The sequence below is a fragment of the Eptatretus burgeri genome, chromosome 1, assembly GCF_056783735.1.
Source record: "Eptatretus burgeri isolate ZD-2024b chromosome 1, Ebu_testis_v1, whole genome shotgun sequence".
NCBI lineage: Eukaryota > Metazoa > Chordata > Myxini > Myxiniformes > Myxinidae > Eptatretus > Eptatretus burgeri.
Window position 1 is genome coordinate 68,970,892 of NC_140961.1, and position 27,570 is coordinate 68,998,461.

At 43.3% G+C, this 27,570-nt stretch overlaps 1 protein-coding gene and 1 pseudogene across 5 annotated transcripts in view; one reads left to right on the top strand and one right to left on the bottom strand.

Moving 5' to 3' along the window:
- SGSM3 (small G protein signaling modulator 3) overlaps positions 1 to 27,570 on the bottom strand; it is a 136,035-nt gene that overhangs the window by 52,062 nt on the left and 56,403 nt on the right. For all 5 annotated transcript variants that reach the window (XM_085887072.1, XM_085887064.1, XM_085887081.1 and 2 more), the window contains 11 exons: positions 23,114 to 23,309; positions 22,638 to 22,783; positions 22,449 to 22,544; positions 22,185 to 22,316; positions 21,622 to 21,676; positions 20,995 to 21,125; positions 20,591 to 20,746; positions 13,852 to 13,906; positions 13,487 to 13,536; positions 6,210 to 6,362; positions 1,699 to 1,769 (listed from right to left, as the gene is read on the bottom strand). In XM_085887072.1, the coding sequence (XP_085743198.1) occupies positions 1,699 to 1,769; positions 6,210 to 6,362; positions 13,487 to 13,536; positions 13,852 to 13,906; positions 20,591 to 20,746; positions 20,995 to 21,125; positions 21,622 to 21,676; positions 22,185 to 22,316; positions 22,449 to 22,544; positions 22,638 to 22,783; positions 23,114 to 23,309 (1,241 nt within the window). The remainder of the gene's footprint in view (positions 1 to 1,698; positions 1,770 to 6,209; positions 6,363 to 13,486; positions 13,537 to 13,851; positions 13,907 to 20,590; positions 20,747 to 20,994; positions 21,126 to 21,621; positions 21,677 to 22,184; positions 22,317 to 22,448; positions 22,545 to 22,637; positions 22,784 to 23,113; positions 23,310 to 27,570) is intronic.
- On the top strand, positions 19,624 to 19,764 carry LOC147034677 (signal recognition particle RNA; annotated as a pseudogene).

Sequence of the window (27,570 nt, forward strand, 5' to 3'; positions counted from 1 at the left end):
ATTCAAGGCATGCAACCCCACCACACGGCTCTGATAACATGGCAGCAACACATGAGCGACTTTGTTGCTGTAAGAGTATGCATGTAACCCTCACAAGGCTGGCGGGGTGGGGGGGGGAGAGGAGCCTCACATCAGTGAGGTGATGGCTTTGTCAGTCAGCCCCACACAGACGGAGAGAGTCGGGAAGAGTAAGTGAGGAGAGCAAGTCAGCGCACACCGATGCAGAGGAGAGCCAAGAGGAGGGAGTCTGTGCCTTGAGCTTCCCGAGGAGGAGAGAGCGTAGTGGGAGCATCCTGCACGAGTGCAAAGCCTGACCCACATGACCAAATTGGGCCTCCTGACATCTCACAAAATGGAAATCCACTAAAACCTCCACCTCATCCGTCCTGTCTATTCTTCTCTCTGTCCTGTGTCAAACAAGTCTGCATACTACAAGTTTAGTTTAAAGTTTAGGCATGGAAACTGTTTCTGTCCAGTAAAGTGTGCCGGCCAGTTTCCCTGTTGTCTATGTTTATTGATGCTCTTGCTGTGTCCCCTTCATCATAATTTATGAAACTTTGTAAAGTGTATTCACTGTGGATTTTGAGCTGCAAAGTCACTCTCCAGCATAACCCAAATGCCCCTGTAAGACCAAATTAATCATAACCACATTGCACTGCAGAGTCGCTACGTGTGCAGAACCCTTGGGACTTCATCTCTGACGGTCTCGCGTCGCCCGTTACAATACTTTGTGTTGTGTATCTTGTACACCGGTTCATTCTTTGCAAAAATCGTTCATTCTGCATATGCAGTGGAATGCTGGTCTTCATGAAGGCTGGCGTATGCAACTGTGGACAAGTCATAAAATGGATCTTATCAACGTAAAGCCAATAAAGAGGATGTTGACCTCCATGTGGTGGTTAACGCATGCTTTTTGGCTTCTGGTTGATAAAATCCATCTTTCCACAGTTACACAATTGCCAAATCATTATTTAACAGTAAAATGAATAATGTATAACTTTATAGGAATTATATATTCGTCTGCAGCCTGTGGCTACTTGGCTGCATCATTTCCTGGGGGTACGGCTGTGTTGCTGATGCATTGCCACCTGTTATCTTGGAAGGATGGCAGGCTGAATCATCCCACCTGGTATTAATTAAACGGCCTGACAGGGGCTTGAACTCAAGGCCCTAAAATCTTAATCCAGCCACCCTGACCGTTAAGCCAACACCAGACGTACTTTATAGGACAGGTTGTCAAACTTCAGCAGATCTTAGTATTCAAAACACCCCAAAATTCAAAAAAATTAATGCCATTCCTCCATAAGTCTGGATATTTCTTGGATTTTTTTTGCGGTGTGACATGTTGAAAACCACAACAAAACAAACTCTTTCATTGTTAAAACTTGTGCCAAAAAGGAGAGGAAGGGTAGGGGTAGCACATGACCATTCTCAACCAATGATCTTCATTCCATAAGAAAGCCACCAAATGGAACATTCTGAAAGGATTACACAACATAATTTTTCAACCCCATGCTGTGTTAACTTTGTGCCATGTGCTTGCACTTCTCGATAGCAATCAATGTCCATGCGTGCACGTACACACCTTCCAGTCCATGATAGGTTTTCAACCTTTTATACAATTCACCCAATTATTATGGTGTCATTGTGCCTTCATTGACAAGCATGCTATCATGCACCGTGGGGGTCAACGGTTACCTGTATGTTTTGCAAAGAATCAGACGAGAGTAGACAGAATCGAATTCTTTTTCCACTTCTTTGCCTGCAGCCTGTAGAAGACAACATCAAATTGGGGCCTGTCAATAAGAAGAACTTAATTTTACCGAGTGTAATTTAAGCACAAGGAATGTATCCTCTCCCCCCCCCCACCTTACCAAAAAGTCAAGCCTCCTCTCACATAACATATTCTACCGGTCAAAGTTTTAGAACGCCCCCATTTTTCCAGTTTTTACTGAAATTTAAGCAGTTCAAGTCCAGTGAATAACCTGAAATGGTACAAAGCTAAGCGGTAAACTGCCAGAGGATTAAAAAAGAAAATTTAGGTTACCAAAAACTGAAAAATAATGTAAATTTCAGAGTTGTTAAAAAAGGCCCTTATCAGGGAACAAGTAATGGGTTAGCAACTGCAGCTGTTCTGCAGCAATGGAAGTAAATTAAGCCTTGAAAGTTGATGCAAACAATTCCTTCAGGTGTCCCAACTTTTGTTGATTAGTTACAAACCCTCTGTCTGTATAAAAGCGGTGTTGGAACAGACTGTGTTGCTGCACCCTCTGAAGCATTATTTGGACAATATTGCACTGCAGGGAGTAATATATTGCTATCACAATGGCAAGAAAAAGACAATTAACAAAGGAAGACAGACAGACCATTATAACCCTTGAAAGTGTCAGTCTTTCCTGAAGATAAATTGAAAAGAAGCCAAAGTGTCAGTGAGTACAGTTTCCTACACCATCAAAAGGCACTTGGAAACTGGAGCAAACTCTGACAGGAAGAGGTCTGGCAGACCCAAAGCCACAACACAATTTGAAGACAAGTTTCTGAGTCAACAGCTTGCGTGATAGGCGACTCACAGGACAGCAGCTTCAAGCACAGCTTAACACTGGTCGAAGTAAGGAAGTCTCAGTTTCAACTGTGAGGAGAAGACTTCGCGCTGCATGTTTGAAAGGTTGAGTGGCAGTAAGAAAGCCATTGCTAAGATGGCAAAATAAGAAAAAGAGGCTTGCCTGGGCCATGAAGCACCGCCAGTGGACTACTGAAAACTGGAAGAAGGTCTTATGGACCGATGAATCAAAATTTGAAATCTCCGGTTCATCACGCAGGGATTTTGTACGCCGTCGAGTAGGCGAAAGGATGGTTCCTCAGTGTGTGACACCAACTGTCAAACATGGAGGAGGAAGCATGATGATCTGGGGTTCTTTTGCTGGTTCCAGAGTCGGCGACTTGCGCAGAGTGACTGGCACCCTGAACCAAAAGGACGACCACAGCATTTTGCAGTGCCATGCATTACCCTCTGGTCTACACCTCGTTGGTCAGGGGTTCATCCTACAGCAAGATAATGACCCAAAACATACCTCCAGGCTATGTCAGAACTACCTTAGAAGAAAAGAACAAGACGGTAGGCTTCAAATCATGGAATAGCCAGCACAGTCTCCAGACTTAAACCCCATCGAGCTGGTTTGAGATGAACTGGACAGAAGGGTGAAAAAGCAAAGCAACCTACAAACAAGTGCAACACATTTGTGGGAACTTCTGCAACAGTGTTGGGAAGAACTTTCCGAACAATATTTGATTTCCATTGTAGAAAGAATGCCACGAGTATGGTCGGCTGTTATATCTACAAAAGGTGGCTACTTTGACGAGTCAAAAATTAAATTAAATTTTGTTCAACAAAACGATTCCATGATTTCTTTTTTATCGGCAACTGTTTATTTGTTCTATGCTTTAATTTCACAGTACATTGAAACATTAAACTGCTTAAATTTCAGTAAAAACTGGAAAAAATGGGGGTGTTCTAAAACTTCTGACCGGTTGAGTAACCACACACATGATGAACAGGAGGAGCATAAATAAACCGTTAAATACCTTAGTCATAGAAAATAATGAAACTGCAAATGAATAGCACGCCGACCCCTCTCCCTATCCGAGCATTCAGCAACAAACCCAACAATCCAAACAGTAGCACCACATCACAAAAACAAAAAAAAATGTCAGCAGAAAAAGAAGACCGCTGTTTATGTGCTAATGGAGTTGAACAGGGCAATAACTGCCTGAGAGGAAACATCTATTCTGAAAGCGATTTGTCCAACACCTTAGTGACATGTATCGCCTTCCAGATGGAATAAGCTGAAACAGGACATTATCTGGATGTGAGGCATCAGAAACACTCTCTGCAATCTATTCACAGTGTGCTCTGTGCAAATTGAAGCCAAAGAAGGCAACACACATCCAACTATCCTACCAGCAGTGCGCACAACCCTCTAGAGCCGAAGCTTCTGTTGCTGGGTGCAGCTACCATACACACACACACACACACACACGTCGAAACGCTTTCTATAATGGCCTGATAAAACTGGATGAGAATCTCTCTGCGAAGGCCAAACTTATTTAGCTGCTGAAAGAAGTAGAGGTGTTGCTGAGCTTTCCTAATAATATGTGTTGTGGTCCCACTTTAAAGTACTGGTAATGGTGGTACTTGGAAGCTTAAATCAGTCAACAATTTCAATAACTTCACCATTGATGGTAAGAGGGTCAACTGAACTTTTCGTCTTACGAAAGTCAAAATCCATCTCTTTAGTCTTTGCAGTATTCAGCTCAAGGTTGTTGTGTTTTCACCATGACACAAACCCACTAACTTTCTGAAGGTATTCTGGCTCATCATAATTCACGATAATACCCTCGATGGTCATGTCATCGACAAACTTCACGAACTGCACAGACTCATGATGAGACACCCACTCATTGGTGAAAAGGGAACAGAGAAGAGGTGACAGCATGCACCCTTGTGGGGCACCAGTGTTCAAGACAATAGTCTTGGCCAACTCATTGTTAAATTTTACTGTTTGTGATTGGTTAAGGAGAAAATCCAAAATCCAGCAGCAAATTTAGGGAGGAAGGCCAAGGGACTGGATCTTACAACAACAAAAAAAATCTGAGGGACAATGGTATTAAAAGCAGAACTATAATCAATAAAAAAGAATACAAGAATAACGGTTTGAAAATTTAAGATGCTGAAGAACAAAATTAAGAACTAAGGCAACAGCATCATCAACCAAACAATTTTCCCGATAGGTAAACTTAAAAAGATGAAGCCGACAGGTGGTGATAGACTTAAAGTGCTTGGGAACCAAATGCTCAAACACCTTCATCACCACTGAGGTGAGAGTCATGGGTCTATAATCGTTGAGCATTGTTTGTCATTTTCGATTTCTCAAAAACAGGGATAATAATAGAAGATTTACAACAGAGGCATGATAGACTGTTGCAAACAACTGTTGAAAATACACGCAAAAACAGAGGAGAGCTGTCGTGAACAATGCTTCAGAGTTGCAGTACAAACACCTTCAGGACCAGCTGCTTCTCTGATATTCTGTTTCATGAAAAGATGCCTCACTTCAACTTCCTCCACAGTAAAAGGCTGAGGAAGCGGTGAATCAACAACCGGGAAAGAAACTGTAACGGGCGCAGTATTCTGGCGATCAAAGCGATTGAAGAACTCATTCAACTTGTTGGAAAACTTGGGGTCTTCAACATTTGTGACACGATTCTTCTCCTTATAAAGAGAAATATTCCTAAGACTTTGCCAAACAGCTCGAGCTTTATTAGTTAAGAACTGGTTCTCCAGCTTCTGTCTATACTCTGATTTTGCCCTGCGAACCTCCCTCTGCACATTATATTTAGCTTTTTTGTACATAACTCGAACGCTGCTCTTGTGTGCTGCTTCCTTTAATTTCAGCCTTGCCCTAAGACCACCTGGAAAACCATGGTTTGATCTTCTTGGTTGAGATGCAGAGGTCTTTGCAAAAATGAACAGATAACATGACTACATCAGTGTACTCATGCAAGTGAACACAGGCACCAGCAAAAGAGGCCCAATCGGTACAAACAAAGCAAGCTTGTAATTGTTGAAAGGAATCCTGGTCCCATCGTTTTACGATGATATTCTGCGGTTTCGCAGTTTTAAGCTTCTGCCGGTAAGACAGAATCAGGTAAATCATGCAGTGATCAGAAGAGCCGAGCGGGGCATGGAAAACAGCATAATATGCATTACTGAACGTACTATAGCACAGATCCAGCGTTTTACCCTCTCTGGTCGAACACTTCACTTGCTGTTTATACTTTGGGAGCTCTGATTCCGATGTAGTGTGGTTAAAGTCTCGAAGACCGAGAATAAATAGGTTATTGGAAGGAAGCATGCATTAAAATGTGTCCAATATGCCTGAAACCCTCTCTATTACAAACTGTCCTGTCAGCAGTATGCTGAGATTTAACCAATAAATTCCCTCGACCCTTCAACATACAATTATTTATTCCTGAACAAAGAAATATCATGCAGGAAGTGTACATCAACCATAATAATGCATTGTACAGCTATGATACAAATGGTGTACTGCAAGTTAAGCAAGTTGAAAGTAGGTTGCAAGGCAGAAGACAATTTTGAGAAAGCAGAAGGGAAGGGATAAAGGAGTACAAGGAAAAGACAACATAAATACCTCCTCAATGAAGAGCCAAGGGTGACATGTACCACCGAGGAGGGAGGGCCTCTTCAATCCATGCTCGAAAATGCCCTTAAGCGCGGGGCACAATGATCCACGGACTAAATCGGTGACAGTCTCCGTCACAGAGTCGTCTCCGGCTGTGGAGTACTGCCAATATCACAACATGGTGTCTTGATTAATGAATGTCCTGACTAAAAAAGTGATTTTTTTTTCACCAAGCAATTCAACACCAAGCTGATCTTGGCTTCTACGAGGTATTGCTGGTGACATTAACTTAAGATGTGCAGATGTTCAGACTTTTAATCGAGGGAGTCCTGTGCCCCTTGACCTTCTGGCCTGGACCAAGTTACTACGATGTTATGAAGTACATAATCAATCTCATATGTGCCATGCTTCCACATAAACGTCATGAGTGCAGGCAGGTGGAATAGATGTGACGTCAGCCTGCTAACAGACCAGAATGGAAAAAGCACTGTAATGTATTCTTAATTTGGCCAATAAGCTTATCCACATTCATTTCTTTCCATCACCACCACCACCCCCCCCCCCCGCCCCCAAGCAACAACAAAAAAAAAACTAGTCAAGGCAGCTTAAAACAGATGAACAACAATGGTTTACCGATAAGTTTATTGTCTATAGAGTGATCACATGCCAATCCTTTCTGGTCTCCACATCTATTCTATATGCCATCAGGTGAGAGCAGCTCGATTTGATCCTCAAAATATTACAATGAAGGTGCAGTCAGTATTGTTTTGAGAAGTTTGTTCCATGCATCAATCGCCGGATTAGTGAAGAACTGAGTGCAGATCTGTGTTTGGTGATATTTGTCAATCTTAAGAGAATGGGCTTAAAGCTGAATTGAAGTTCGTTGAAATATCTGATCCACAGGTGTCATAAAGACAATGTATATACTTACAGGTCTCTCTGAGATCAGCCATTGTCTCAGAGAAAATAAAGTGTCCAAACCAAGACTAACAAGGATTTGTTACAAGAGTTTATTATGTCTTTTTTTTTTGCACTAATGTTGCACCTTGATTAAATGTGTCGTTCTAGAATCACGGATTCCACACCAGACTGCAAGTCTCCAATTTAGGACGTATGGTGGATTGACCTTTCCTGTCAAGTTGTATGCCGTGAAAGGGTCAAAAATGTAACCCCTATCTGAAAATATTATAAAATGAGCTCACATTGTATTTCCATTTGGTGAGGTGGGAATCCATATTTTCCACTGAAATATTTAAAACAGGGGTTCTCAACCTTTTTTTACTGGGGTACCATTTCACATGTTCGTGGTCCCACCGAGTACCACTGTACCAAAATTCACCTAAAATAGTGTTTATTTGTGATACAGATACGACAATGGGGAGTTAAACAATACTAACAATCACAACTATGACATTGAGCAATCTGATCTGAACAAAAGAATGATACAGTAAGTACCTATTTGATTGTGTAAAATGTCCAGTCAATGGGATGGTTGAGCCTGCTTCTTGCTCACAAGCAGGTCGATGTCAGGCTTTGTTTTGGATAAAGTGCACCGAACATCATGTTCCACATCCAGTAGGGATCTTTGTTTTGTTTTTAGAATAACGACTGATGAGAACCCAGCTTCACACAGCCATGTAGATGGGAATACTATGAGCGAATGAACAGCCAGGGCAGCTAGCTTAGGGTAAGACCCCAACATTCCACACCAGAAGTCCGCAAGATTCATCTCGTCAAACTGATCTCGGGCTGTGGAGTCGTTCTGGAGATCAATCAAGCTTTCCTGCAGTCCTGTTCCAGGTGGCAAATCCAATTCATTCATGCGAAATGGGTTGCGAATCATTTTCAGATCCAGTTCCTTGAGATCCGGAAAATAGGAATTTCATTCCTCATCCAAATAAGCGAGGTGATCTTTTACCAGTTGTATGAACTCCCTTGGGGGATTCTTTTCATGCTTCTGAAGAATATCGGCCGTGCAAGAAAACATGACCACCACTCTCGCTTCGACATTCGTCTTCCACAGACGGAGTTTTTCCTGAAATCCCTTGACCTTGTCTATGACATCAATGATAGTCGCGCCAGTCCCCTGAAGAGACTTGTTCAGGGCGTTTAACTGAGAGAAAATGTCTCCCAAATAAGCCAGGTGCAATGCCCAGTCGGGGTCGTTCAAAGCAGCGACGAAATAGACAGTCTTTGGTTTTCCATCGTTTTCGAAGAATTCACGAAGCTCAGCTCGCAGTTCAAACACGCGCTCCGCCATATTTCCACGGGATAACCATCTCACCTCAGTGTGGAATAAGAGAACTTTATGGTCGGAGACGAAATCCTCGCAAAGTTTCTTGAAAAGTCGCGAATTGAGAGCCTGGGATTTCACATGGTTCACAATTTTGATCATGGTTGAGAGAACGTCAGTCAATGGCTTAGGGAGCGCCTTGGCTGCGAGTGCGTGGCGGTGGATCGTACAGTGTAGGCCGCGCAATTCAGGAGCAACTGCCTTCACGAGCGTTTGGGAACCTGATCTGCACCCCAACATAGCTGGAGCACCATCTGTAGTACAGCCTTTCAGATCAACCCATGACAGCCCAACTTGATCAAAGACGGAAGACACCTCTTCGAAAATGTCCTTTGCGTTCGTTGTGGTTTCAAGCGGGTGGAAAAATAGTATTTCATCCTTGAACTTGGCTTTATGCGCGTACCGGACGAACGCTAACAGTTGGGCACAATTTGTCACATCAGTTGACTCATCCAATTGCATAGAAAATCCGCATGGAGATGCCTTGATTTCTGCTACCACCTGGTCACGAATCTTGGTTGACATTTCTTTAATGCGCCTCTGAACTGTGTTGTTTGACAACGAAAGAGAATTGAGCTCCTTGGCGCTTTGTTCTCCCAGCATGAGACGTACGATATCCTTTGTGGCGGGAAGGATGAGGCTTTCACGGACGGTGTGAGGTTTTCTCTGTTCTGCGATTCGCAGTGCAACTGAGTAGGATGCCTTTACGGCTGCCATGGACTGCTGTTGAAAACTGCCGCTGCCGTCGAAGCGTGCTCTTTTCATGGCATTTTCCTTCCGACGAAAAAAAATCATGGTCCTTGTCGCTGTGTTCAGGATGAACAGAATCAAAATGGCGCTTCAATAGACTTGGCTTCATAGATTGATTGTCAAGAACTTTTCCACAAATCACACACTGTGGAGCTTCTAATTCACCTTTTTGTATGGAAGTGAAGCCGAACTTGAGATAACTCTCCGAATATTTTTGCATTGACATGATGATGGTGAACGATAACGGTAACAATAAGCCAGGCAATAAGCAATGATGACAGTGTGGCGTGTCGAGACAAAACGAATAATAACACTTGTGCACAATGGCCGATAACAAACAGTGAGTGTACAGCCGCTTTCGATATAAATTTAATTATTGTGCACAAGCTGCATGAGAGAGAAGTAAAATAAAAACTGCGTTAAAAAAAACAAAAGCACGCTGCAGCGTACCACCGGGAAATTCCAAATGTACCACCTGTGGTACGTGTACCACAAGTTGGGAACCCCTGATTTAAAAGGTGCTTACAAATCAGGGATCAGGAATGGGAGCATGCACCAGAGCAGCGTTTCACTGTGTCCACTTTCCGCCGGTACTCCAGGGGCCTCCGTCTGGCCACCCCCCAGGCAGATGCCTGGCCCATCCCCATCTCCTTGAGATGCTGATCAACCTGCTGCAACCACGAGGCACGTGGTCAGCTCATTGGCGTCCTCCACTCATGAGACTCCCTCGCTGAGAGAATCTGGTAAGCAGGATCAGCGTCAGGAAAACGAGCCACATGTCCATCCAGCCGCAGCTGATGCTCAGAGACTATGCAGGAAACAAATCTCATTTGAGTCTCTCTCAGCAACCGCTCGTTGGACACAAAGTCCGACCAATGAGAGCCAAGGATTCTCCGAAGAGACACGGTACCAAAGGAATGAAGTCTCCATCTCAGATCCCTGGTCAGAGTCCAAGTCTCACATCCGTAGAGCAAGACTGGAAGCACCAAGGACCTGAAGACTCGGAATTTTGTCCTACACAGGTACCGGCAGTGCCACACCCCATGACCCGGTGAATCCATGACTCCACAGGCACTGCCCAGATGTCTATTGACCTCTGACTCACAGCCAGCAGAGACATGAATATCACTGCCAAGGTAAGTGAATATCTCCATGACCTCAACATCCTCACCACAAACAGGTACAGACAAGAAAGCAGCATCCGAGATGTCATTGAAAGCCTGGATCTTAGTTTTTGACCCAGGAAACCCGTAATCCCAGCGGTTCCGACTCCTCATTCAGCACCTCGAGGGCTCCAAAAAGGACATCCAAAGTCTCTGCAAAGATGACTGCATCGTCTGCGAAATCAAAGTCAGAGATCTTGACATTCCCAAATGATGCACCGCAGCTTGATCTCTCAAACATCCTCCCCAGAATCCAGTCCACACAAGCACTGAAAAGTGTTGGGGCCAGTACATACCTCTGACAAACTCCAGTAACAACTGGAAATAAGTCAGAGATGGTATCATCACATCTCACAGGACTCTCAGTACCAGAGTATTCGTCAGACATAAGATTGATCAGTTTTGGTGGCACCCCACAAAGACCGAAAATCCTCCAGAGGGCATCCTGATTCACTGAATCGAACACTTTGCAGAGATCAACATTGGCTGCAAGCAGCCCCTGCCGTAACTCTCATCTGTGTTCGGTGAGGACCCGAAGAGCAAGGATACGGTCAATTGTTGACCTCTTTGGTGTAAAGCTTGACTGCTCTGGGCACTGGTGCTCAAGCAGATGGTGGTGAACCCAATCAAGAATTATCCGAGCTTCAGCTCAGATGATTACAGGTGATCATCTCTTCGGGATGAGACATTCCAGGCACCCGCCCGAAAAGATGGCCGTCTGGTGGACGACACCTCAGCACCACTCCACCACCGCAATCTGACCCTGGATGTTTACCCCATGCTTTTCCTATCAAGGAACGGGGGTCCCGAAGGCTTTGCCCCAATTCCGTAATCTGGTGAACTGCCCTGCAAAGGGCAGCAGCACAGGAAGTACTCCCACGGAGTGGGTTTTCGGTTTTCTTTGCATTATTTGTGTGTTTTGTGGAATGAATTGTTTTCTGGTGGTCAGAGTGCAAATCCTGCCACTAACCTCCCCCCACCCCCCTCCCCCCCCAAAAAAGTTATCCAACTGCATGAATACGTCAAAGTTACATCGTAAGTGATGCTTACAAGCGATGTCACAATTACAGTGGTTGTACATGTGGCATCATGTCAATTCCTTCCCAATCTCAGCTAGACTATATTTAAAAGGTGCCTACAATTCAGCCAGAATAATGGATGAAATCAACAGGACATGATTGAGGTATACTGACTGCCATGGGAAGCAAGGAGAACCTGGTGTTTCAGGCCTTAACCTTTCATTAGAGCACACGAGGAGAGGGTATCCTCTCTTTTGCTCTGATGAAGGGTTAATGCCCAAAATGTCAGCTTCTTGCTGTCCAAAACGTCACATCCTGTTGATTTCATCAAACGTTCTACCTGTCTGCTGATTTCGATAAACACTAGCCTTCATGAGTAAGACTAGTTGTTCATTATACCTTTTGGCCATGCCATATCAGAAGTTGAATGTCTCTACTGCACTTTGATTCATTTGATAATAGATGTACTGCACTACTATTTGGTGATGACCTGAATGGATCTTAGTCAACCTTGGCCATTATGCAAAAAGAGGTGTTGGGGTGGTCCAAATTGCCTCATATTTTGACTGGTTGTCTCAGGCTCAGAGAGCAAAAAGTTTAATCAGATTTTATTTACTCATATCCTCCATGAAACATGTATAACCCTTTCCATGATTAAACAAGAAAAAGAGCAATCATAGGTTGCAGACCCTCACCAGGACCGCTTCTGGGTGGTGTTTGTGTACTGGTGTGTTCCTTAATCAGAGACATAATTAGAACTGCCACTTTATAATCTCTGACAGTGATGACTGGGTACCAAGACATTCCGCTTTGATGCAACCCTGCTTTAATCAGACACCTGACCCATTACGTTTTGTTTTTTAATTATTCATTATTCAATTGAATTTAGAATGGGATTAAAAGAAATTCAATTTGAATCAAATGGAAAACCAAATCGGTACAATCCTGCATCGGAGTAATCAGAAGGAACCCAAACAAGCAAAAAGCAAAGATGAAGTCATCAGGAGGAACCTTGATAGGATTTGTATTTCAGCTGCTACTCCTCGACCCTCAAACCCATCCAGGCACTCATTCATAATTTTTTTTTTTAAAAAGAACCCATATCAAAAAATTAAATAATTCTGGCTGCCACACCATGTGTCCAATCAAGTTGAAATTTAAAACATGTATTTCCCATCACTACTAGATCATAAATGTAAACTTTCACGTCAATTGATTAAGCGGTTTCAGAGAAAACATTATTTAATTTTTTCAATCCAATATGGCTGCCAAATCATGTGACAGATCAACTATTCCTGAACAAACTTGTACACACATCACTTGGGGAACATTTTTGTGGTTTCGCCTTGATTTGTCAAGCCGTTCTGGAGATTTTTTTTTTTTTTTTTTTAATCGGTTTTAGGGTAAATCCAATGTGACTGCCAAACTACATGACCTATGATGTCATTTGTGTGAACATTTTGTTCCTCATGGATAGGCGGTCATACGTGTAAAGTTTCACCTCGGTATGTTCAGCCACTTCAGAGAAGATTTTTGAAGATGTTTTTAAAAACAATGTGGCTGTCCAATCGCGTGACCGATGATGTCATCAATTTTTTTCTGTGTTCCATTTTATCCCAAGATGACCCTCAAAATTTTCATGCTGATCAAATATGCAATTATGACGTCATAACGAAGGCAACTATGACGTCATAAAAAAATCAGACTCATTCCCCATCAGGAGTAATTGCAAAGTACCAAATTTCAATTTTTTCCTTGGTGCGGTTTCAGAGATAGAGATACAGAGGTCCAAAGTTTTTTTTTCTGTTTTTCCAACATGGTTGCCACAGCACGTGACGTATGACATCACGATTGTCATTAAAACGTTCTACAAGAATGGTCGCACCGATGGTGAAAGTTGTGTGTCAATTCGAAAAGCGGTTGCGGAGAAAAATACGAAAATTCTGTGCAGACAAACAAACAGACAGACAAACAAATGGACCCAAACGCAATACACTCTCCTTCGGTGAGAGTAATAACAGAATATAAGAAAAGCTAAAGCGACATGTGTTGGATACCCACCTGCTTGCTTCGTTCATCCAGAACTTCCACAAACTTAGCTGGGAACCAGCCTTCATAGTGCACCACAAAAGCCACATGGGCATGGCAATAATGTGTTGGGAAGGAAAAGAAGAAAAATAAGGATGTGATGAAAAAGTGTCCAATGCCAGTCTATACATACAGCGGTATCAGAGGAAAATGCTTAATAAAGAGGCAAATCAGAGGCAAATGTAAAAGATGAAAGTAAATTTTCACTTCATCCCCTAAAGCCAATGTCCTCAGCATCTTCAGCATTCGCCAACATAACTTGGACGATTTGAGTTGGTTTGAAAGTTATCTTTCAATGCATCCCAAAGATCAGGGACAAGAACAACTCCGTCACTCACCTCGAAGTCCATTAAGTTCTCCCACCCAACAGTGTTCATCCTTCTGGGAAATTATCTGTTCAAAATATGGACAGGGAAAGGGGAATGATATGTGGAATAATTGAAAGTGAAACACAAGGAACAACAAAAGAATAGGTTTTATACTCTGAAACATTGTGAATCAAGATGAAATTAATAATAATAAAGACGATGTCCTTCATTTGAATAAGGTCTTCTCTGCCAGTACCCCAAGGGCCAAATGTATAAACGTACACAGACAGATATACTTACAAATTTAAATATAACAAAAATGGTGTTGCCCACACACATATATATATATATATATATATATATATATATATATATATATATATATATATATATATATATATATATATATATATATATATATATATATATATATATATATATATATATATATATATATATATATATATATATACACACACAGGGTGGCCTGAAAGTCACTTTACCTCTTCCCAGTGAAGCATTGCTCTTGAACTCTTTTAATATACAGGTTTTATTGCACAGTATTGTACAGTTTTAATATACAATAATCAATTTGTCATTGTATCTGTATGTGCTCCATCATTCTTCTGAGTCAGTGTTTCCGCATACCATAGCGGGCGAGGGCAGAGGGGAAAGGACGGAGGGAAGTGCGAGAAATTTATCAGGGGTAAAGTAACTTTCGGGCTACCGTGTACTATATATATATATACATACAAATATATATATATATATACGTGTGTGTGTGTGTGTGTGTGTGTGTGTGTGTGTGTGTGTGTGTGTGTGTGTGTGTGTGTGTGTGTGTGTGTGTGTATATATATATATATATATATATATATATATATATATATATATATATATATATATATATATATATATATATATATATATAAAACTTCTTCTTCTTCTTTCGGCTCGCTCCCGTTAGGGGTCGCCACAGCGGATCAACAGTCTCCATTTCACTCTATCCTCCACATCTTCCATTGACACTCCAACCGCCCACATGTCCGCCCTCACCGCATCCATGAACCTCTTCTTTGGCCTTCCTCTTCTCCTCCTGCCTGGCGGCTCCATCTTCAACATCCTTCTCCCGATATACTCCGTTTCCCTCCTGTGCACATGTCCAAACCATCTCAATCTCGCCTCTCTCACTTTGTCTCCAAACAGTCCTAGCTGCGCTGTCCCTCTAATATACTCATTCCTTATCCCGTCCATCCTCGTCACTCCCAACGAGAATCGCAGCATCTTTAACTCTGCCACCTCCAGCTCCGCTTCCTCTCTTATTGTTAGTGCCACCGCCTCCAAACCATACAACATAGCTGGTCTCACTACCGTCTTATATACTTTCCCCTTCACTCTTGCAGCTACCCTTCTGTCACAAATCACTCCTGCAACTCTTCTCCACCCACTCCATCCTGCCTGCACTCTCTTTTTCACTTCTCTCCCACACTCTCCATTACTTTGGACAGTTGATCCCAAGTATTTAAACCAATCCACCTTCCCCACCTCAACTCCTTGCAACCGCACCATACCACCACCCTCCCTCTCATTTACGCACATGTACTCCGTCTTACTCCTACTGACTATCATTCCCCTTCTCTCCAGTGCGTACCTCCACCTCTCGAGGCTCGCTTCAGCCTGCTCCCTACTCTCCCTACAGATCATGATGTCATCCGCGAACATCATAGTCCATGGAGACTCCAGTCTGATCTCGTCCGTCAACCTGTCCATCACCATTGCAAACAGGAAAGGTCTCAGAGTCGATCCTTGGTGCAATCCCACTTTAACCTTAAACCGGTCCGTCATTCCTACCGCACACCTCACCGCTGTCACACTGTCCTCATACATATCCTGCACCATCCTCACATACTTCTCCACCACTCCCGACTTCCTCATACAATACCACAACTCCTCTCTTAGCACCCTATCATAAGCTTTCTCTAAATCCACAAACACACAATGTAACTCCTTCTGGCCTTCCCTATACTTCTCCATCAACATTCTCAAAGCAAACATCGCATCAGTGGTGCTCTTTCCTGGCATAAACCCATATTGCTGCTCATAAATCGTCACCTCTCCTCTCAACATAGCTTCCACTACTCTTTCCCACAACTTCAAGGTGTGGCTTAACAACTTTATCCCCTGTAATTTCCACAGCTCTGCACATCACCCTTGTTCTTGAAAATCGGAACCAGTACACTTAACCTCCACTCCTCCGGCATCCTCTCACTTTCCAAGACTTTATTAAACAATCTGGTTAACAACCCCACTGCCATCTCTCCTAAGCACTTCCATGCCTCCACTGGTATACCATCTGGGCCAACCGCCTTTCCACTTTTCATCTTCTTCATAGCAGTCCTCACTTCATCCTTACTGATCCACCCCACTTCCAGATTCATTATCTCCACCTCTTCCAACCTTCTCTCTCTCTCTCATTTTCTTCATTCATCAGCTCCTCAAAGTACTCCATCCACCTTCTCAACACACTCTCCTCGCTCGTCAGCACATTCCCATTTATGTCCTTTATCACCCGAACCTGCAGCACATCCTTCCCAGCTCCGTCCCTCTGTCTTGCCAATCGGTATAAATCCTTTTCCCCTTCTTTTGTATCCAAATTCTCATACAGCTCGTCATATGCCTTTTCCTTGGCCTTTGCCACCTCTCTTTTTGCCTTTCGCCGCCACTCCTTGTACTCCTGCCTACTTTCTTCATCTCTCTGACTATCCCACTTCTGTTTCGCCAACTGCTTCTTTCTTATACTTTCCTGTACTTCCTCATTCCACCACCAAGTCTCCTTATCTTCCTTCCTCTGTCCAGATGTCACACCAAGTACCTTCCTAGCTATCTCCCTCACCACTTCTGCTGTCGGTGCCCAATCATCCCACCCATCTTTACCACCATCCAACGCCTGTCTCACCTCCTCCCTAAATTTCACGCAACAGTCTTCCTCCTTCAGCTTCCACCATCTGGTCCTTGGTTCAGCCCTCACTCTCTTCCTCAACCTCACCTCTAAAGTCATCCTACAGACCACCAATCGATGCTGTCGAGCTACACTCTTCCCTGCCACCACCTTACAGTCACTAATCTCTTTCAGGTTACATCTCCTACTTAAGATGTAATCCACCTGTGTGCACTTTCCTCCACTCTTGTGTGTCACCCTGTGTTCCTCCTTCTTCTTGAAATACGTATTTACCACTGCCATTTCCATTCTTTTTGCAAACTCTACCACCATTTGCCCTTCCACATTTCTCTTGTTGAGACCGTACCTCACCATCACCTCCTCATCCTCTTTATTCCCTTCCCCAACATGTCCATTGAAAGCTGCTCCAATCACCACTCTTTCATCCTTGGATACACTCTCCACCACTTCATCTAACTCACTCCAGAAATCTTCTTTATACTCCATCTCACACCCCATATGTGGGCCATATGCACTGATGACATTCATCATCACCCCTTCAATTTCCAACTTCACACTCATCACTCGGTCAGACACTCTCCTCACCTCCAATACCCTCTTGACATGATCTTCCTTCAGGATTACCCCGACACCATTTCTCCTCCCATCCACACCATGGTAGAACAGTTTGAAACCACCTCCAATGCTCCAAGCCTTACTCCCCATCCACTTGGTCTCTTGTACACACAGTATGTCCACCTTTCTTCTCTCCATCATATCAGCCAACTCTCGCCCTTTGCCAGTCATCGTCCCAACATTCAGAGTTCCAACTCTCACCTCCACACTTCTACCCTTCCCCCCTCTCCCACTGCCTCCGGACTCGCCTTCCCAGTCTCCTTCTCCTCCTTCGCCCAGCAGTAGCACAATTTCCACTGGTACCCTGCTGACCACCGGTACCGGTGGCGGTCGTTGGTAACCCGGGCCTCGACCGATCCGGGATGGAAATTCGTTTTGTTGTCCACATAATGATTTGGCATAGGTTTTTATGCCGGATGCCCTTCCTGACGCAACCCTGGTCGTCTCTTACGACACACAGGGATATGGTACACCTATTCTAACCGGGGCATACACCGGGCCCAGTACAACTGGTACTCATTTCGCCGACCTCGGAAGGATGGCAGGCTGAGTCAACCCCCTGGTGTTTTCGACTTGGTATATATATATATATATATATATATATATATATATATATATATATATATATATATATATATATATATATACATATACATATACATATACATATACATATACATATATACATATATATATATATACAGCTCTGGAAAAAAAGTAAGAGACCACTCCAAAAAAAATTTAAATCAGCATCTCGACATGTATGGCAGCCATTCCATTCCAGTGTCTGTTGAATTCCAACACAGGCACACCTCATTCCCAAATGACGCACCGCAACTTGATCTCTCCGACATCCTCCCTAGAATCCAGTCCATACAAGTGCTGAAAAGTGTGGGGGCAAGTACACATCCCTGACGAACTCCAGTAACAACTGGAAATAAGTCAGAGATGGTACCACCACACTTCACAGCACTCTCAGTACCAGAGTAGAGTTCAGACATCAGATCGAACAGTTTTGGTGGCACCCCACGAAGACCAAGAATCCTCCAGAGGACATCCCGATTCACTGAATCGAACGCTTTACAGAGATCAACATAGGCTGCAAGCAGCCCCTGCCGAAACTCTCGTCTGCGTTCGGTGAGGACACGAAGTACAAGGATACGGTCAATCGTTGACCTCTTTGGTGTAAAGCCTGACTGCTCTGGACACTGGTGCTCAAGCAGATGGTGGCGAACCCTATCGAGAATTATCCGAGCAAAGACCTTGCCCGGCACTGAGAGCAGCGTCACCCCTCAGTAGTTGTTGCAGTCTTGGCGATCACCCTTCCCTTTCCAGAGAGGGACAACAAGGCCCCTCTTCCAGTCAGTTGGGATGATGCCTGTGTTCCAGGCAGAGCACAAAACTGCATGCAACGACACGAGTGCAGCATTACCACCAGCCTTGAGAAGTTCAGCATGGATGCCACAGATCCCTGGAGCTTTGCCCTGTTTCAACTGGTTCACCGCAGCCCGTGTTTCCACAAGCGCAGGTGGACCACAGTTGATTCGAGGGTCAGCAACAGGGATTGTAACACCCTTGACGTCCAACTCGACAGTTGGGGGATCAGCCTGGTACAACCGCTCAAAGTAACTGGCCCAGCGGGCCTTCACTTCAGACTCCTCTGTCAAGAGCCTACCACTCTCTGCTCGAACTGTAGTGCTCCGAGGGATGGGCTTGGATGAACGTAATGCGTGAATTCCCCTGTAAGTGGGACGAGAATCACCTGTCCACAGGTGATGCTCTACCCCCTCACAGATTCCTCGCACATAGGCCTCCTTGTCCACCCTCAGTGCACGTACAGTTTTACGCCTCAGCTCCCTGAACAGCTCAGCTCTGTCATTCAGCCTGGCCCTGCGACTCTGGTCAATGGTATCCAGTGTCCCTTGAGAGACAAAATTCTTCTTTGCCCTGCGGTGAGCTCCAAGGCATCCACCGGCAACATCAAGGACGGTATACACACACACACACACATATATATATATATATATATATATATATATATATATATATATATATATATATATATATATATATATATATACATATACATACATATATATATATATATACATATATATATATATACACACACACACACACACACACACACACACACACACACACACACACACACACACACACACACACACACACACACACACACACACACACACACACACACACACACACACACCGGGCGTAGTGGCGTGCGCCTGTAATCCAGCTACTCGGAGGCTTGGGTTGGAGGATCGCTTGAGGATGGGAGCTCTGCGCTGGGCCGCGCTACGAGAGGGTGTAGGGCAGCCCGGAATCATGGCGAAACCCAATCCTTATCCCTGTGTCGTAAGAGGCGACCAGGGTTGCGTCAGGAAGGGCATCCGGCGTAAAACCTGTGCCAAATCAGTATGCGGATCATAACGGATGATCCGCTGTGGCGACCCCTAACGGGAGCAGCTGAAAGACGAACAACAACATATATATATATATATATATATATATATATATATATATATATATATATATATATATATATATATATATATATATATATATATATATATATATGTATATATATACACATATATACACATATATAAATATAGTGATATCTCAAGTTATGGACAAGTTATGATAAAACGAGGTGGATCTGAGTTGGTGCGAGCCAACTCTTTTTTTCACTGAACCAAGTCCTTCTCAAGACTCCACGGAGTATGTATTTCTCTGAATACCATCTTGTTTCTTCAGTTCCTACTGAAACGTCAAGTAAGCTCACAAATTAAGACAGGTTCACTGCACACCTGTGTCATGCAGATGCACACCACCATTGTATCTTTCAGGGCTTTTTTTATTCCTTTCCTTCACGGGTATTTTGAGAACTAAGCTTTCTTCATCACCTCGACATTGCTGACATGGCTTCATTGCCTTATTGCCCATTTTAATTCCTAACTTGGTACATTAATCACGCTGTTAAGCAATTCAACCATACAGTTAGTAACGATCATCGATTTGAATCGGCCAAGAGACTCGATCCTTGAAAATGTCACGATTAGTGAAACATGTTCAGAAATCATGGACTGGTGAGTGAGAGTTAGTTTTGTGACGGCTATGTTTTGGTTCTACAAGAAAGAAGCACTGTGAGAAAAGCCAGGAAAAGGTTACCGTGATTATGTCATTTTTACGAAAACCCAGCTCATCATCATCGTGGCGTTCAAAATCCAGCAGTGCTTTGGCCCTCTTCCTCCGCCGCTGCGTCACTGCTATGTAGCTTTCATGGTCACGTTGGTGGGACTCGGTCGAGTAGTCAGGTGTCAGGTCCTGGTTGCAATGTTTGGAAAAACATGAGCTTGAGCAAACGTAGGCCAGACCAAACTCGCAGCTGAGGAATATTTATCGAGCTACAGCTTCAGTTCGCAATAAGCAAAATGCTTTTCATGAGAGGTGTTATGAGAAGACAGTCAAATGCAAAGAGTGAAATAGTAGGTAAGCAAAAAAGACATCATCCAAGATGGCGGAAATACAAATAAACAACAACAACAACAAAAAATAAATGATTGAAGACTTACCATCAAGGTGTTCTCAGGATCTATGGCTTGGAAATGATGAGCAACTTTCAGGATAGCCTCTCGTAACATGGACACCACCTCAGTTTGCTTAATGTTCTTTGCCTTGAGAGCTTGAATGTCTTCCTGATCACCTGGAGTGATGAAGTTTTCCGTCAAGCTGAAACCATTTACCACAAATAGTAACAGCAGTAGTTTTGCAATAAATTTATTCAACACGCATAACACTCAACATGATGCATGATTCAAGTGGAGGTGATAGGCTCAGAAAATTGTTGGTTAAAGGTAACATCATGTTCATGCAAGACTTAGTTTTTAGAATGCATGAGACCAAATATGAGGCATCACTGTTCAATGGCAGATTCAACATCTCTTTTTAAATACCTAACGCCTTAAATGATAAACTTCGTGCTAAGTGCATTTGCCAATGGAGTAGCAGAGTGCAATTGCTTCTCAATCCCATCTCCCCAGAAACTTGCATTAGGGATTCATGCCACAACTGGCAATGCCAAGGTGCTGTGGGATGCAGCTTTTTCCTGACTGCTGCTGAATTTCACTTCTACAAACATCAAGTTGGTTCCTCAGGCTATTCTGCAGATATGTGGAGTGACATAGGTGATGCACACTTACTGAAGAACAGGGAACCGATAACAGACTTGCGGCGACGTAACTGTCTTCGCATCACCTGTTGAAAATGGGAACAAAACACGTAAGCACCCTAACAATTATGCAATATATCCATTTTCAAGCAAAATTAATAATGGCACAGATTTTCGATGTGGAAATACCTCAAGATCTTGTGTTATCAGCTAAAATATACATGCACTAACTGTCAATAAAGGAATTAGCTCAAACAAAGGAAGATAAAAAAAATATATATATATATATATATATATATATATATATATATATATATATATATATATATATATATATATATATATATATATATATAGTTATCAAAGGGCAGTCCTGATTCCTTTATTGACATGAAGTATTGCCTTGTATAAATTTAAATGAATTGAACACTGCACAATTGATGTTTATTTTTAGGAATAGTGAGTGCAGTAAAGGTTTCCCAGGTTTCACCCACTTCAATTTGTAGTCTCTGCTGTAATTATCCATTGTTAGCAACAGTGGGTAATTGCAGTGTGTTGTGGGTGGCAAAGGAGGTGTGGAAACTCTGCACTTACCTGCTTAGTCAGGCTTGTCTGCATGCTAGGGTTCATGAGCTGACCTTGATCAGCCATGAGGTAGGCCAGCTGCTTCCTTCGCTGGGATTCAATCATTACTTCTGTCAAGCAGCCTGCAATCCTCATGGACACCTACACCATACACACTGTCATTCTCACATTGTTCGGAGCTTGGCACGAGCCCAGATCAGGGATGTATCTTTATTAGACTGAATGTGGTCATATTCGCTGGAAGCAAAAGAGGCCATGGGAACGAATACTTGCCTGGATGAGTTGCTCAGCATTGTCTATTCCAGAGGGGATGTCCGATAAAATGTTGAAGATGGCAGCACAGTTTTCAGATTGAATTAGTTCTTCTTCCTGAAAATTTTAAAATGCAAATATTTTGTTCTTTTGAAATGGAGATATTGCATATAGGTGATTCTTTTCAAAGGAGATATCCACAACACCAACCTTCATTTTTAGCATGCCTAGTGTGATCTGGAAAAGCACGACTGAACCCTCCAGAAAGAAAAGGTCCCAAATACGCAGTAGGGGCCTCACGTTGAGTACACTTGCAAAGGCAGTCAAGAACCAGTGCAGTGTGATGAGGGAGAGCTCTTTGGCCAGAGGATGCAGATATGCAAAACAATGATGTCATAAGGATTAAATTGGCATCAAGGGATCGGATCGATATCTTATAGATAAGCAATGGAGGCTTCATTTTCTAAAGTAAAAACATGTTGGGTATCGACATATACTACCACATAATGCTTTGTGTTCTTGTCATCAGCATACATTACTGACTTGCTTTGGTAATTCTTACTCGGCATAAACAAGCAAAACCACAATAAAATATACGAGTTGCAATTTATTTTTCAGTTCTGTGTCATTACATCCAACTTGGATCACCCCCATCTGATTAGCCAAAAGTACACCCCTTAATTTACCAATGTCATGCTCCAGGAGCACTGCATCCAACTGTGGCAGGTACTGGCTCACAAGCTGCTGTAGGACACGCTGGTCTGCCTGCACCCCAAGTAGTGTGCCACTAAAGTATGCCACTGGAACCAGGTCTTCTATTAATGCACACATAGTCCAAAACGCTTCTTCCTCCTCTAAAAACAACAGAAGGTTTGCCACCACCTGTAAAATTGTGGTGATAGAGAATAGAGATTAGGTAGGTATAAAGAACATCAGTTGGAAAAAGACAGCTACTTAAAAAGGATTCTTTTCCTGAAGTCATCCTGCATCTATGGTAAAGTAAAAGTTAGTGTGTACAAGTAAAGGAGAAAGAAATGCATTATGAATGTGAAAAGTGGAATCCTCAGATCAGGTTTTATCTTTCATTTTAACTTTTTTCTTCAATCAAAAACACAAACAACAAAAAGGACAAATGTTTCCCTGTTCATATTCTCAGCTGAACCCCAGGTTAAAATCCAATGCACATACAAAATTTGTTTTCCCATAATCAATGAATATCATTGTAATTCAGGTAAAGGTACACTGATGTCCACTGATGTTTTTGGCCTGAATGTGATTTATGTATGAAGTTCCTCCACAAACCTTCGACCACTGTCAACTAAACATCAAATAGACTTCAATGAACACAAAGCAGTAAAATTAATCAAACAAATAAAGTTTACTGGTGTCGCAGTAAAATAAGCAGAAATCAAAAAGTAAATGGATATCAGAGAAAGATAAAAGAGCAGACTAGAAGAAAAAAAATTGATAATAATCATAACTGGAGCAAAGCCGATGGTGCACCATTGCAAATCCCCACACTTCCCACCTAAAGCAGTTTAAAGATAGCAAAATTCCACCAGGAATTATCTAATATCAAATTTTGAGATCAATGTTTTTTTGCCCGTTTTGACTCCTGTGACCGCAAGTCCCCACCCCCGTGACATGAGCCGGAGGTAAAAAGCCCCCCAAAAATAAAATCATTACATATTTCTTGCGTCTCCAAAAGTTATTTTCACATACAAAGATTCATTAAAAAATTTGCTCGTAATTGCATTTTTTGGAATTTGACGTTATGATGCTTCACCGCACCCAGGGGGAGGGGCCAAAAGTGACACTGCTCTTGCACCTTCATGTCATGACAGATCACAGACAAAGCAGGGGGAACGAGGCCAGAGAGAAGACGGTAGAAGAGAGAAAGACCACCGACCTGCCTGCTGTGAGAGAGTGAGAGACCCAAAGACGCAGCCTCATCGCGGGAGATATCAATTATCCTAAATGCCTTGGTTTCCACAGCGTGAAGCCGAGAAAGGTGTGAGGTGGGAGAACCAGCCCAAAGGGGAGAGCAGTACTCCATCAGGCTGCAGATGAAAGCTTTGTATATGGTCAGGAGCTCAGGCATGCCAAGGAAGGACTTTGCATGATGGAGGATGCGCAGTTGGGGACTGGCTTTGGAGGCCAGCTTGGAAATGTGCCTTTTCCAGAAAAGATCAAAGCAGATAGTGAAACCCAGAAGCTTGAATGAAAGGATTTCTTGAAGAGGATTGTTGAGAAAGTATATTGGAGGGTTTTCCAGATGGTTCTTTCAGAGAGACATCGTGAGTATGAGATTTGTCAGGATTGAAAGACATGCTCCACATGTTGGACCAGCTTGTGATTGTATCCAAATATGCAGAGTGAAGAGGCTGCTGCTTGCTGATCTGATGGATGACAGATGATACGGCAGAGGTGGAGTCATCAGCAAAGAGATAAAGAGCATTTTCCAGAGAGCTCAGAACACTGTCTTGAGGAACTCCAGCCTGGACAGGAAGAGGGGATGAGAGAATTCGATGAAGGGCCACATGTTGACTGCGACAGGAGAGGAAGTCTGCGAGCCATAAGTGGAGATGGCCTTGGATACCACAGGAAGAGAGTTTAGTGAGCAGGGCAGGGTGCCAGACTGGGTCAAAAGTACACAATATGTCGAGGGATAAGGCTCTGATTTCATGTCTGGCATTGAGTACCTCCATCCATTGTTGGGAGAGCAGAAGCAGCACATCCAGGGTAGAGTGACCTGGTCTGAAATCAAATTAATGATTGGAAATCAAGCCATTGGAGAAGAGGAAGGATTTAATGATGGATTCCATAACCTTGCTCATGATTGAGAGAAGGCTGATTGGTCTGTAGTTGCAGGGATATGTTTTTGCATCTTTTTATGCAGGGCGGTAATGTTTGCTGATTTCCAAGCAGATGGCAGATGACCTTGAGCAAATGAGAAGGGTGAATAGAAAAGAGAGAGGGCGAGCAAGAGCAGAGGAGGAGGTTTTTAGGACACGTGGGCTGGTGCCGTCTGGACCGGTTGCAGAATTAGTGTCGACATTTCACAGCAAACTATCCACCTTGTTGGGAGAAAAGTACACAGAGTCCAGGAATATCTGGGTGTGACTGGGTAATGTGAGTACAGAAAGCAATGGGTTTGGGACAAGATTTAGAAGCAAACACAGAGTTTTGGCATTCAGCCTTTTTGCATGTAGTGTGAGCATTTTCTAATTGTTTTAAGGCTTGAAACATTGGAGTTGTATTGGTGTTTGTTTTTAAAACAGAAAAGAAAACTGGAGCGCTATAACCCGACTGTATGGCTTGTATTATAGGAACTTGTGAATTTGGTCACTTGTGAAAGTCGATTTGTAGAACTTGCTCGTCATTTTTTCATGTTCAAGAGCATCATATTTAACGTCATAAAGCATCCAATTAAAGTACACCAAATACGCAGTGCAACAAATAGTATGATGTACATCAATTATATTGACAAGTAACGTCACAACAAGTCGACACTTCTGTACAAATCAGCAAAAAAATTTTTTTAAATAACTGCTCAAACAAAGAAAAAGAAGAACTCAAACAAGCAAGTCTAACAAGAAAAAAGAAAATAACGATTTATCTGTCGCTTGGCCAGTACAAAATCCAATAAACACACACCATCAAAGTTGCACAAAGATCCTCAGTGTGGCTTTTATTTTGAGGTCCTTTGGGAAGATATACAGGGTGTCCCACGTAATACTGAACCATGTATCTATCTATAATTCCAGCAATCTGTGTGTGTGTGTGTGTGTGTGTGTGTGTGTGTGTGTGTGTGTGTGTGTGTGTGTGTCTGTCTGTCTGTCTGTGACCGCCGTTTGACGACCACTGGTCCGATTTGATTGAAACTTGCCAGGAATATTGCTGGGGACCCGCGGATGTGTCTTTTCAAGGTTTGATATTAATCGGACGAGTGGTTCCCAAGTTACGGCCATTTTATTGCTTTTTTCAGTGTTGGAAAGGTGTATATATCGCAGCTGAAGTGTCGTTCCACCTTATCATGCCATTTTTCCCAAAATAATAATAATAATAATAATAATAATAATAATAATAATAATAGCAAAATAATTGGCAGTAATAAAAAGAATAACTTGATAGAATGACCAATGTCTGTCAACCGATAATGACCTATATATTGTCTGTCAACCAACAATGACCAATAACATCTGTCAACCAATGACAGGACACGGTGCTATGACATCATGAATGACGTCACAATTAATGTTTACTTATTTATTTATTGTTTCCCAAGGTTTGAAAGCTGTTTTCCCCAAGGTTTGAATTAATTGTTGTGCTTGGTAGACATTTGTGAATACATTTACAGAGAGAGGGGCGAGAGAAGAGGGGCGAGAGAGGGGGGGCCGAGAGAGGGGGGCCGAGAGAGGGGGGCCGAGAGAGGGGGCCGAGAGAGGGAGGGGCCGAGAGAGGGAGGGGCCGAGAGAGGGAGGGGCCGAGAGAGGGGGGCCGAGAGAGGGGGCCGAGAGAGGGGGCCGAGAGAGGGGGCCGAGAGAGGGGGCCGAGAGAGGGGCGAGAGAGGGGGCAAGAGAGGGGCGAGAGAGGGGGAGGGAGAGGGGAGGGAGAGAGGGGAGGGAGAGAGGGGAGGGAGAGAGGGGCGGGAGAGAGGGGCGGGAGAGAGGGGCGGGAGAGAGGGGCGGGAGAGAGGGGCGGGAGAGAGGGGCGGGAGAGAGGGGCGGGAGAGAGGGGCGGGAGAGAGGGGCAGGAGAGAGAGGGGGTGAGAGAGAGAGGGAATGGTGTGACGTTATGATGCTTCACCGCACCCAGGGGGAGGGGCCAAAAGTGACACTGCTCTTGCACCTTCATGTCATGACAGATCACAGACAAAGCAGGGGGACCGAGGCCAGAGAGAAGACGGTAGAAGACAGAAAGACCACCGACCTGCCTGCTGTAGGTCATCCTGAATTAATGCATTAATTAAATAGAAAAAATAATATTTTTTATAAAGCATTGCAGTGAAGTCTGATCCAAATAATTTTAAAGCAATATATGTATTTGTATATTGTAATCAGTAAAAAATAGTGTGGTAGATAAAAACATTAGAAAGGAAATAATCGCACCAAAAACTTTAACATTAACACGCTGATGCTGA